We start from the raw sequence: 12,903 nt of genomic DNA on the forward strand, positions 1-12,903 counted from the left end.
TGTGCTTGGAAAGTATTGTTTGTTTATTGTGATTGCATTTTGGGCTTTTTTTCATATATATATTTTTTTAAACAATACAAAACATACACATACAAACGACAGCATCACACAAACATCAACCCTGCCCAGACCCACATGCTCACACCCCCATCTCCAGCTCCTGCATCAGCTCCTGTTCCCTCTGCTACCGCACGGCAAGCGGTACCGGAGCGCCAAGTCTAGGTCCAAGAAGCTTCTAAACAGCTTCTACCCCCAAGCCATAAGACTCCTGAAAAGCTAATCAAATGGCTACCCAGACTATTTGCACCCCCTACACTGCTGCTACTCTCTTATCATCTATGCATAGCCACTTTAATAACCCTACCTACATGTACATAATTACCTCAACTACCTCAAGTCTAGTGCCCCCACACATTGACTCTGAACCGGTACCCCTTATATATATCCCCACTATTGTTATTTACTGCTGCTCTTAATTATTTGTTTTTTTTATCTATCAATTTTTGGGGGGTATTTTCTTAACTGCATTGTTGGTTAAGGACCTGTAAGTAATCATTTCACTGTAAGGGATACATACACCTGTTGTATTCAGCGCATGTGACAAATACAATTTGATTTGATTCTCTGCCACATGGCCTCAAACAGCACCATTTTGTCCATTGCCAATGCACTTTCAACATTTAGATAATAAACCATTTGACCTTGCCATTGTGTTAACGGCAGAGGATTGGTTGATTTCCAGTTTTTAAAGTATACTTTTTTTTTTAGACGATTGACGAGAAAAGTATTGTCCAACCCATTGGGTTTCTGAGTTTTATTTGCCCATATAAAGTCTTAGGGCAGAGTATACTTTTTTAAAGAATGTCTTTGTGGGGTAATTGTTATTACAGAGAATAAGTATAACAACTTTAGCAGCCATGCCATTCTGAAGAGGTTAATTCTACCTGTTACATTTATGGCAATATTGTTCCATTTAATTAGGTCTGCTTTCATACTGTTGAGTAATCGGATAAAGTTATCTTTACATATTCCTTTTTTGTTGTCACTTAAGCATCCTAAGTATGATCTTTTTTTGTAGTACACTTAAAGGATTGCTGTAGATCATGAGTTATTATTTTTCTTTTTACTAAGATTTTATACTTCTGTTTTTTTTTGTTTTTTTGCACTGGGGGTTTTCAATATTGGTCAGGTATATCAGGAGATCTGCAAACAATGACACCCGTTACGTTTGGGTCCTGACTAATTATTTCTGCAAGCGGTTCAATTGCCAGTGCAAATAGGAGGGGGGAGAGAGGACATTCCAAACTTGTGCCCCTTTCTTTAGGAAATGTATATAATATTTGTATAAAAAGTATTATTTCCTGTTTTCGTGGTGCTGTTTTAATTTGGATTTATATACATTTTTAATTAAGCTTTTCAAATTGTCATTATTCCTGTTGTTGTTTCTAATTAACGCATCTGTATTTTTATATTTTACGATTAGAACTGATTTGGCGGGTATTCGTTTTGTGAGGGCTGTGAGATGTTTACCAGGTTAATTCCGGCATTTATTTTGCATTTCAGTCTTTTGACCTTCATTAGAGTATTGAAAGGCCAAGGCGTCAGCTTAATAAACAGGTTTCTTCTAATTTTAACAATGTGGTACACAAACATATTCACACAAAGCACCTCAAGGTTGAAATAAATCATAGACAACAACTTCTTGTTCTGTATTACGCTTTCTGGCTAAAAGTACATCGGTTGGTGTCAGAAGTTGAAACCAGGAGGTCCATGTTATGTTCTTTGATAAATGCATTCACATATGAAACAGACTGTCAGTTTGAGTCCGCCAGGGAATCCTCCAGGAGTCACCTACAGACTGTGATGCCCGTCTTTTCATTTCATATTCTTTCACAAAGGGACACAATGTCACATTGTGGCTTAATATTATATTAGAATCCCTAAACAGAGAAATGTCATACCCAGCAGTTTGACAGGAATCTGATCTCAACTCCAGCCACTTCATCAAGACTGACAGTTTTTCATTTACACCGCGCCTCTGTGCATGTGTGCGCACACAGTAACATGTCGCATGATAGTAATGCATCTAAGATTACTGGATATGTGAGATCATTGGCTTGATACGACCTTGGAAGGTGATCTTGAGAATAGGACTAAAAGGACATGGAAGGATATATGTATACAAGCATTCAAAAACACACAGGTAGCTGCACTCGACGTGAATATGAACATGGTTCATAGTGCTTACTTTTACTGCAGAGGAACTATGAAAAACACGCTAGTACTGTGTTCCTTCACATTGGCATTATTCCTCGCTGTCTGGCTAAAAGTGAGTACAGTTGGTGTCAGAAGTGGGAACCAGTATAATGGAAAGCATGTACACAAACACTAAACAAAGCACACCTTGGACTCTCCTGCCGTCCAATCTGTCTAACCTCAGCACTGACATCACCTCTGCAGACCCAATGCAGCTGAAACGAGAGAAACGCTATCTCCAAAGGACATCAGTGACTACAATAAAGAAGGGGAATTCGAGTCCACAAAGCCACAACATCAGGATTATGACAATCTTACAATCAGGCCAGGACAAACGTATTGATTTCCTGTCAAACCTAATCATAGTCAAAAGAGATGTGCCATGCGAAAAGGGAAAGAGACCCGCACACCCGGGGGGCATGACAGAAAAGCGTGAAGGAGGAGAAAAGAGAGAAAGCAATAACAGCCGACCTGCAAGGCAGGGAGCATGGCATGGTTGATAGAGGGAGATAAGTCGTTGCGCTGGCACTGGGGGGGTGGAAGGTGATGAGGATGGGCCAGACTTTGAGAGTAGGGGCCAAAATTCTAGTGTGGCTTTAAGAACATGACGACTTAGGCTGCGTTTAGACAGGCAGCCCAATTCTGATATTATTTTCACTGATTGGTCTTTTGACCAATTAGATCAGCTCTGCAAAAGATCTGATGAAAAAAGATCCGATGGGATTGGTCAAAATCAAAAGCTTTTGAGTCTGACGTCCCCAGACAACAATCGAGAAGGAATATAACCTATTGAAAGCCAATACCACGCACCACTGATTATTCAACTAGTGAATAACAAGGAAGTACTGTGGATAGAATGCATAAAAATGATTGCGTTAATTGCCATATTTCGCGGTAAGCTCTGGAATATTTTACAGAATTGATGCAAAATCCAGCTCTTGGTAGGAAATCTGCCTTGTAATGAATAACAACCAGAATCCACTGGGAAACAGATGTTTGAATACAAAACGTAGAGGATAGCTTGAGGAATTGCCTTCTAACATCATTGCTGTACAATAACAATAGTGAGAGTAGGGAAAATGTTAATTATTCAGCACAAATCATCATCATTATCACACATTCCAATAATCTCCCAAACTGAATCAAAACAGACCAAGTCAACCTCCTCCTAAAACACGAATAAGTTATGCTTTTGACGTCTCTCAATCTGCTCACATTACATTGTCTCTCACACCAAAATGCTGCCAGACACCTTGCTGAACTTCTCAAATTAGAACTTAGCACTCCAATGACCCTTTCGAGAAGTATTTGTGTGTGTTCTAATGATTCTGATCATTTATATTCTCCTCTGAATATTCATATTTCAGCACGAGATCCATGGGCCAAAGCACTTTATAAAGATAGACATTAGATACATCATATACGGCTCAGAGATGGGCAGCCCTAACAGGATCTGCCAATAGAATGGAATAGGATTATGAGAAGGATGTTGTGTTTTCATATATAAAAATTGTGCAACAAAATAGTCCCTGGGGCGAGACAGTCCGATGCTGCAGTGACATTTTAATTTGATGGAACAAAGCCATCTCAACTTTAGCAAGACAACCGCGGGTCACATGGTGTCAGCGATTGTGATAGCTAACAGATACATCCTGCTGTCACAGGGACACGCATGATTTAGGTTCATTCTGGAGGGACGTTGGCATAAACTCATCCAAATGAATTGAGAGGAATTACCTCGTGTGTTCAGTCAGTGCAGAACGATCTGTATCAGTTACTTTTCGTACCATATGGGTGAGTTTGGGTGAAGCCCTAGCTGTCATTCAAGTCCCCAAAACTCAAGATGCCTTCCATCTGGGAACGCACATTCTAATCTACCTCGTACTGATCCAGGTAAATCCTTGAGCACATATTTTATATCCCAAAAATAACCTGGTTAACAACATTTCTTACTTTTCCAATTTTGTGATCTGGAATTCTGTAGCAATGATCCACAATCATCTGCCCCCCCCAAGAAATCCACCTCTGGTGCAGCAAGTTGTGCATGGTCCCTGACAAACAAAGACCAACCAAAGAAACAAAAACAAAGAAACCGTCCCTAGCAACAAACCAACAGTAGCGTATACAGAGCCTAGCAACTGTTATGTTTGTCTCTCTCAATATACTGTAGACTGTTTTCCCAAGGTCAAATATGTACCACAACTCTAGAAATGGTGTTCCCCTGAAAATGTTCAGATACACCACTATCCGCTCCAAAATATGCTATTAGGATGTGGTCATGCATCAGCGAGTCGACGTATGTCCACGCCCGACTGTGCGTAAGCGGTGGCGAGCAGCATTGAATTTCTTCAGGGAGGCTAGGTAGACATGGAGGCATTTCCAACAGACCGAAAAAGGATCAACGTTACCATCCATCGTGCCCTGGACTGATACCAAGCTACACACAAATCAGACAACACACACAAATACTCTCACACAAACATATAAAGATGCCCACGTAAACATGCGCATACAAACACATATACTCTCACATGCCTGCACAAACACACAGAAAATGTGCAACCCATGAGAGACAATAGATGAAAATGCTGTGCCTCTCTCGGCCCAGTGTAATGACTGTTTGTGCTGCATTGACCCTGGCCTCTGCAATAATTAATTTCAATCAGCCCTCGCTATATGGGGTCTAGGCTCCTGTTTACAGGGTCTGAGGAGAATCTAATAAGATGTGGCAGTCTCCAAAGAGGCTCTCCACCCACCTCTTCACACTCACCTTAGGGGATGAGGGCCTGACCTTATGGGGACTTTCTGAAGACCAGACGTTATGGGGACGTGACACTATGGGGACCTGATAATACAGGGTTCAGACTTTCTGGAGACTAGACTTTATATATTTTTTTTATTTAACCTTTATTTAACTAGGCAAGTCAGTTAAGAACAAATTCTTATTTTCAATGAAATAAAGGTGTAAAAAAATAAATAATAATAAATCGGCCAAATCGGTGTCCAAAAAAACATATTTCCAATTGTTATGAAAACTTGAAATCGTCCCTAATTAATCAGCCATTCCGATTAATCGGTCGACCTCTAGAACCAACACACCTGATCGACTGATGATTAAGCCGTTGGGGCCCCAGTAACCAGGATTGGGAAACTATATTAATGAGGGCCAAACATTCCGATCTGAAATGAAGACCTCACTCTGATCTTATGGATTCCATGTCTTTGGGTAAAGTCCTGTTGAACTTTTACTCAATATCATAATTTTTGTCATTGATTGGAGATTGTGTCTGGGGCAAGGTAAGGCATGTGCAAAGGTTTTTAGTATGTCCCTGTGTCAAATACATTATCTCATCATATGTTGACATAAACAGCAGTGGGAAGAAAGTTCATTCCTAAAGATGAGGTATCCTGTGAGTATGATCATGAATATAAATACAAATATAGGGACGTGTGAAAATCTCAAATACTCTATGAATACTCTTTCAATTCATATACATTGAGAATACTATATTTGTTTTTTTCCCCACAATACATTGTACATTGAAGAAGCCCATTGATTCTGATTCACAAATACTAATGTGTCCACCCCACCGTAAGACAATGTGGATCAAACTCAAAACAGCACAGTGGCTCCCTCCAGTGTAGAGAAATATTCAGCACGTTTAATATTGTCTCCGCTGTCTGTAATGCTGTACTGTAAATTGTTTTCGCTAACAGAAACATCCACACATATTAGATAGGATTTGCTCAATCAAGCCTTCTCTGAATCTCCACGTCCAGATGACAGCAAATCTGATTACATGATTTGGGATTTGTAAAAAAAAAACTATAAAAAATAACGACTGAAAACTGTATTCCAAATGTCTGGTTTTCTCCCTTGTTTATGCACTTTGATTGGAAAGTAAGGTAGAGACAGTACACACCTTTTCATTTGTCCAGGTAAATAAACAGAAAAATATAAAACCTCTGAACTGGAATGAGATCTCATAGATGGACATAATTGGCTTAGCTTCAACTTTCAATTACGTTTCACTCGTTTGAAATGGGATGGGACGATATCATTTCCCCATTAAAAGGAAATCTGGGCTTGCTATCGCTTTTGTTATCTGAAAGGATACAGGAGAGATGGGTGATGTCTGACTTAAAGGCTCTTTGATGCTCAAGGTCAAAGTGAGACTAGTCACTGGTGACTGACATCATTTCAGACTGAGGGATTAGACTATCTCTGCTCCAATCAAGATCTCAGACAGATCTCCATCACAGAATCATCTTATTTTTCTATTTTCCTGAAATCATCATAGATTGCGTATTGTTTGTTTATGATCAAGGACCTGAACATTACGGCTCTGACGAAATATTAATCAATTCTACATTGAGATAAAAGGTAAAATACATTTTGTTTACCATTTTTACTGGTTGACGTTTCTTTGCTGTGTATTCACTGTACTGTCATGAAAAATGTCTTGCTATGCAAAAAATATGGCTTAAAATATGGCAATAAATAGAAATGTCTGATTAATACGCCAATCAAATATCTGATTAACAATATCCTGGTCTCAACATCAAAGCAGGAGGGTACAAATAATGTGGCAGTGGAATCATGGGAGGTCATTAACAGGATGTACTTCTCACCAGACTAGAGGTGAGAGAGGGGGCTGACTTCCCCAAGGTGGTGGAGCGCATCCGCACCAGGTTGGAGTTCTCCGAGGGGGTCTGCCATGCTTGGTGGGGGGACACATAGGGCAGCAGGTACTTTCCTATAGGACAAGACACAATGGTAGTTACATTATAGAGAGCAGATCATTTCCTGTACAAGACAAACAGTAGTTTACCTGCTCCTGTACGCCTGTCTGTAGTTTCAGTAATATATGTATATTATGAGAAAAGTACAAAGAGAAAAAGAACGCTGTTGATATTGTGCTTTATCTTTATTTTAAATATTGACTGATTAATTGACTGATTTTATTTTGGGTGTTAAAAAGACCAGGGATACATTCACACCATGAGGATACCTATTGCCTACTCACACCATTTGCACAGATAAATGGATATCAATGCAAATTCATACCATAACAAATGACATCGAGTGCTTCACAGAATTGAACTAATCCTGTCCTCCTCCTCTGCTTAGAGAAACAGAGCTGAAGCCCCTAAGATGGCATGGGCTCACACGGGGTATAAGAGGCAAAAGTTAATACACTTATAAGACCAGAGACGCTACAGTACAGGGCATGTTGATGAGACGTTTCCTACGTTGAATCCTAAGATTAACAAGCTCTGAACAAATACATATTTTTCAGGGCAAATATTTCCCCAAGAGTTGTATCCCAGTAAAAGTTCGCTGCATGGTCATTCTGACCTCTGCATTGGGTGCATGCAGCATTTACGGTGATATGGCCTCCGCAGAAGTCAGGGCATTCATACTTCCTGCGCGTCGCCAAGCAGCGCAGAGCTGTTGTGAAGGAAGTTGTCAAGGAAGTCAGTTTGTGTTTATACAGGACCTCCCGCCCCCACCTACCGTCAACCAATCATATAAGTGCTGAGCTATAGGGAGTCCTCTGCATTTTTACAACATTTGAAAGGAGCACGGCGATGCGGTACGGAGCTCAATTCGGCCTCTGCGTACCTCCGGCGCCACCGACCACATTTTCGGATTAAGCATGAATTTGCTCCAACAGTCTCTAGATGGCAGTAGGTCCACAGGTGCTACGATTACAATCAACCACATTTTTTTCAGTTATGAAATCGGCTATGCAATTTAGAGTCCCAAAGTGGAGGTGTCATAATATCCATAAAACATAGAGGTCAAACAGGGAAATGGTTCCAATAGTTTTTCCACCATTCATTTTTGCCATAGGGAATTTTAGAAACATAAAATAAGGGCTGTGTTTCGTGTAGGATTACAATGGTGTGACGTTTTAATAACCATGTAAATCTCTCTCGGACAAGGTGACTTATCAATATAGTCGGCTATATTTACTTTCGAAAATGCTAATTAGCATCAAAGTAGACATCATGCAAGACTACAAATCCCTGCAAGCTGCTGCACGTCATCGCTAGCTGACACCTTTGCAAACAGTTTTAAATTGTCTTGTGCAAACTTGCACAAGACAGTTCACAGAAATGTCAATTTAAAGAAATGTTGCCCATGGGTATTATGACTCAATGTGGTACTCTATAGAGTCCAAATAATGTTGTGTGTGTGCGTGCAGTCTGGATTATCGTGTCACATTGTGGCATTGAGGCTCCTAGCAGTAATTTAAAATATATATAATTCTCCCTAAAATCGTGTCACCCTCTTCTCATCATCCCTCTTATCCCCTCTAGACTTTCATGTGTGTGTATATATTTCCATTTCCTGTTGAAGGAAGCACGGCAAGTCAGCAGTCAATATGAGAGAATTAACTGCCTTGGCGGAGACGATGAGTGAAAAGGAGGAGCGGAGGAAGAGAGACATTCCTCTCACCTCGATATGACCTAATGTGTTTAGTAGCAAAAGTCTGGTCCTGAGGGGCTGCCGTGTCAGCTGGTTTTGGTCCTTGATCTTTCCTTTTGATCAGAGACTGATTGAGACCTTGGTACTATGGTGTGTGGACTCTGGTAAAGCAATAACAGCTGATTAATCAAATGCCAGGGGGACAAGAATGTCAGCATGTCTCGCTGAACGGGAGTCTGTTGGATGACTGGTATGATGTAGTTGTTGAGCGGCTTCACTGCAAGTGTATTGTATGTTTCAGATATTCAATTTTAAAAAATGAAATAAGAATGTCAGCATGTGTTGCCTTCAAGGGACTGGAGTTCGATGAGACCTTGTGATTTGTAATGTACAGTGCCTTCAGAAAGTATTCACACCCCTTGACTTTTTCCACATTGTTGTGTTTCAGCCTGAATTTAAAATGGATTAAATTGAAATTTGTCGTCACTGGCTTGCACACAATACTCCATAATGTGGAATTATGTTTTTCTAAAGTTTTACAAATTAATTACAAATGAAAAGCTGAAATGTTTTGAGTCGATAGGTATTCACAACCCCTTTGTTATGGCAAGCCTAAACAAGTTCAGGATTATTTATTTTTTTGCATAAGTCACATAAGTTGCATGGACTCACTCTGGTTGCAATAATAGTGTTTAATGTGGTTTTTTTAATATGACTACCTCATCTCTGTACACCACACATACAGATAATTGTAAGGTCCCTCAGCCGAGCAGTGCATTTCTAACACAGATTCTACCACAAAGACCAGGGAGGTTTTGTGGTAGTTCCATTCCATGTTCCATACACACATAAAAATGTATTTCTCTCAAATTTTGAGTTCAAATCTGTTTACATCCCTATTAGTGAGCATTTCTCTTTTGCCAAGATAATCCATCCACCTGACAGGTGTGGCATATCAAGAAGCTAATCAGCATGATGATTACACAGGCGCACCTTATACTGAGGACAATAAAAGGCCACTAAGATGTGCAGTTTTGTCACAACACGTTGTGAACAGTGCCCCATGGTGGCACTTGAGTTATAGTATGGACAGGCATAAAATACATACAATGAACACAATTGCCTTTTATCGATGGCAATTTGAATGCACAGAGAGACACCGTGATGAGATCCTGAGGCCCATTGTCGTGCCATTCATCCACCTCCATCACCTCATGTTTCAGCATGATAATGCAAAGCCCCATGTCACAAGGACCTGTACACAATTCCAGGAAGCTGAAAATGTCCCAGTTCTTCCATGGCCTGCATACTCACTAGACGTGTACGATGAATGGCACGACAACGGGCCTCATGATCTCATCACGGTATTGCTGTGCATTCAAATTGCCATTGATAAAATGCAAATTGTGTTTGTTGTCCGTAGCTTATGCCTGCCCATACCATAATCCCACCGCCACCATGGGGCACTCAACGTTGACATCAGCAAACAGCTCGCCCACACGACGCCATACACGTGGTCTGCAGTTATGGGGCCGGTTGAACGTACTGCCAAATTCTTTAAAATGATGTTGGAGGTGACTTCCAGTTCCCGCCAACATCCAGCAACTTTGCACAGCCATTGAAGAGTGGGACAACATTCCACAGGTCACAATCAACAGCCTGATCAACTATATGTGACGGAGATGTGCTGCACTGCATGAGGCAAGAGGTCACACAAGATACTGACTGGTTTTCTGATCCATGCCCCTACTTTTTTTTTAAAGATTTGTGACCAACAGATGCATAGCTGTATTCCCAGTCATGTGAAATCCATAGATGAGGGCCTAATGAATATATTTAAATTGACTGATTTCCTTTTATGAACTGTAACTCAGTAAAATCAATAAAATTGTTGCATGTTGCATTTATATTTTTTGTATTTACACTTTGGATGGTGTATCAATACACCCAGTCACTACAAAGATATAGGCGTACTTTCTAACAGAGTTGCCGGAGAGGAAGGACACCACTCAGGGATTTCACCATGAGGTCAATGGTGACTTTAAAACAGTTAGAGTTTAAAGGCTGTGATAGAGAACACTGAAGATGGATCAACAACATTGTAGTTACTCCACAATACTAACGGAATTGAGTGTGAAAAGAAGGAAGCCTTTACAGAATAAAAATATTCCAAAAACATGCACCCTATTTGCAACAAGGCACTAAAGTAATGCTGCAAAACATGTGGCAAAGCAATTCACTTTTTGTCCTGAACACAAAGTGTTATGTTGTTTGGGGCAACTCTAAAGCAACACGTTACTGAGTACTACTCTCCATATTTTCAAGCATAGTGGTGGCTGCGTCATGTTATGGGTATGCTTGTAATCGTTAAGGACTGGTGAGTTTTTCAGGATGAAAAAAGAAACGCACAGGCCAAATCCTAGAGGTAAACCTGGTTCAGTCTGCTTTCCACTAGACACAGAGATTAATTCACCTTTCAGCAGGACATTAACCTAAAACACAAGGCCAAATCTACACTTGGAGTTGCTTACCAAGAAGATGGTGAATGTTGTAGAGTGGCCGAGTTACAGTTTTGACTTAAATCTGCTTGAAATCTATGGCAAGACTTGAAAATGGTTGTCTACTAATGATCAACTAATTTGACAGAACTTGAAGAATAATGGGCAAATATTGTACAATCCAGGTGTGCAAAGCTCTTAAAGACTTACCCAGAAAGACTCACAGCTGTAATTGCTGCCAAAAGGTGATTCTAACATGTATTGACTCAGGGATTTGAATACTTAAATTAAATATGTGTATTTCATTTAAAAGAAATTTGCTAACATTTCTAAAAACATGTTTTCACTTTGTCATTATGGAGTTTTGTGTGTAGATGGGTGAGAATACAAATACATTTTGAATTCAGGCTGCAACAACAAAATGTGGAATAAGTCAAGGGGTATGAATACTTTCTGAAGGCACTGTATATGGGTGGCTGCAAAATGTACATGAATGGCTGCAAAATGCACATGAATGGCTGCAAAATGCACATGAACGTCTGCAAAATGTAGCCTATATGGGTGGCTGCAAAATGCACATGAACGGCTGCAAAATGTAGCCTATATGGGTGGCTGCAAAAGACAAATCAAAACATGCTCAACAAAGTTCCATGTCGACCAACGTATAGTTCTGACCATTAGACCCAGACAGACAGCGAGAGAGCATAGTCTTCTTTCACACTCACTGCATTAAGATTTTCTTGGTAAACACCTCACCTGATCTGCTCTAGTCTACAGCACTAGGAAGACTTAGCCCAACATGAACACTGACAAATCGCGCAAAACTCAGACAGCTAACTAGCTATAAAGTCTGATTGTCCCTTTGAGTAGGATGCAAAATAAGACGGGTGAGACGATGAGTCTGATCACATTTGATATGCCTGGCAAACATGATGCACATGCTTTGACAAGTTAGAATTCAACAACTTACAGAAGCCCCTTTGTCTGATGTGGGATTTGCAATATGTGGCTGAGGAAGCAAATGTTCGGTTCTGTCTGCCACGCTGGCACTGCTGAAATTCTGCACTCAACAGCACTGTCAGGACAACTCTAAACTAATTGGGCGCGTGAAGTGGCGATGGAAAATGAGAGCAACAGACGAGTTCAAATGAAACGTCAAAAACAAGTACCAACACATCATGGAGAAGCTATTCAACACAAGTCAAGACCAACAAAGTAATACCATGGTGAGATGTAAAATGTTCTGTATGCCTATTGTATGTCTGCGTGCATGCGTTTGTGTGTGCGCACGTGACGTGGTTGTCCTATATTTCAGGCATCATCCTTTACACATTAACCAACCATTTAGCCTTTCCAATCTCTGGAAATATCCATATCTCCCATCTCCACCATCTCCCGATTTCTTCTCACATGTATGAGAGCCTGCCTGCCTGACTCATGGAAAGATGCTATTACACATGTATAATGCACAGGGACATTACACATGCATGAGCCTTGCATTACCAAAACGTCCTGCCTTTCGAATGGGCCTTTCCTCATGCATTTCAAAGAGGCTGACGGAAATGTGTTGTTGAAGAGGATTCTCACCCAACTCCGTGTATGGTGACCTCCCAGCACAAAAGCACTTAACTTCAGGTAGGGTTAGGGGGGGGGGTAATTTCTCTGTTATTAAACCTAGGGAACATCACTGTGTGTGTGTGTGTGTGTGTGTGT

At 40.5% G+C, this 12,903-nt stretch overlaps 1 protein-coding gene across 1 annotated transcript in view; it reads right to left on the minus strand.

Annotated features, from left to right (window-relative positions):
* Positions 1-5,898: 5,898 nt before the first annotated feature.
* The window catches only part of LOC120020968 (microtubule-associated serine/threonine-protein kinase 4-like), a 42,765-nt gene continuing 35,760 nt past the window's right edge, over positions 5,899-12,903 (minus strand). Inside the window, exon 3 of the mRNA XM_038964639.1 lies at positions 5,899-7,013. Within this exon, the coding sequence (XP_038820567.1) occupies positions 6,868-7,013 (146 nt within the window). The 3' untranslated portion in view covers positions 5,899-6,867. The remainder of the gene's footprint in view (positions 7,014-12,903) is intronic.

Source organism: Salvelinus namaycush, chromosome 26 (genome assembly GCF_016432855.1).
Source record: "Salvelinus namaycush isolate Seneca chromosome 26, SaNama_1.0, whole genome shotgun sequence".
Taxonomy (NCBI): Eukaryota; Metazoa; Chordata; class Actinopteri; order Salmoniformes; family Salmonidae; genus Salvelinus; species Salvelinus namaycush.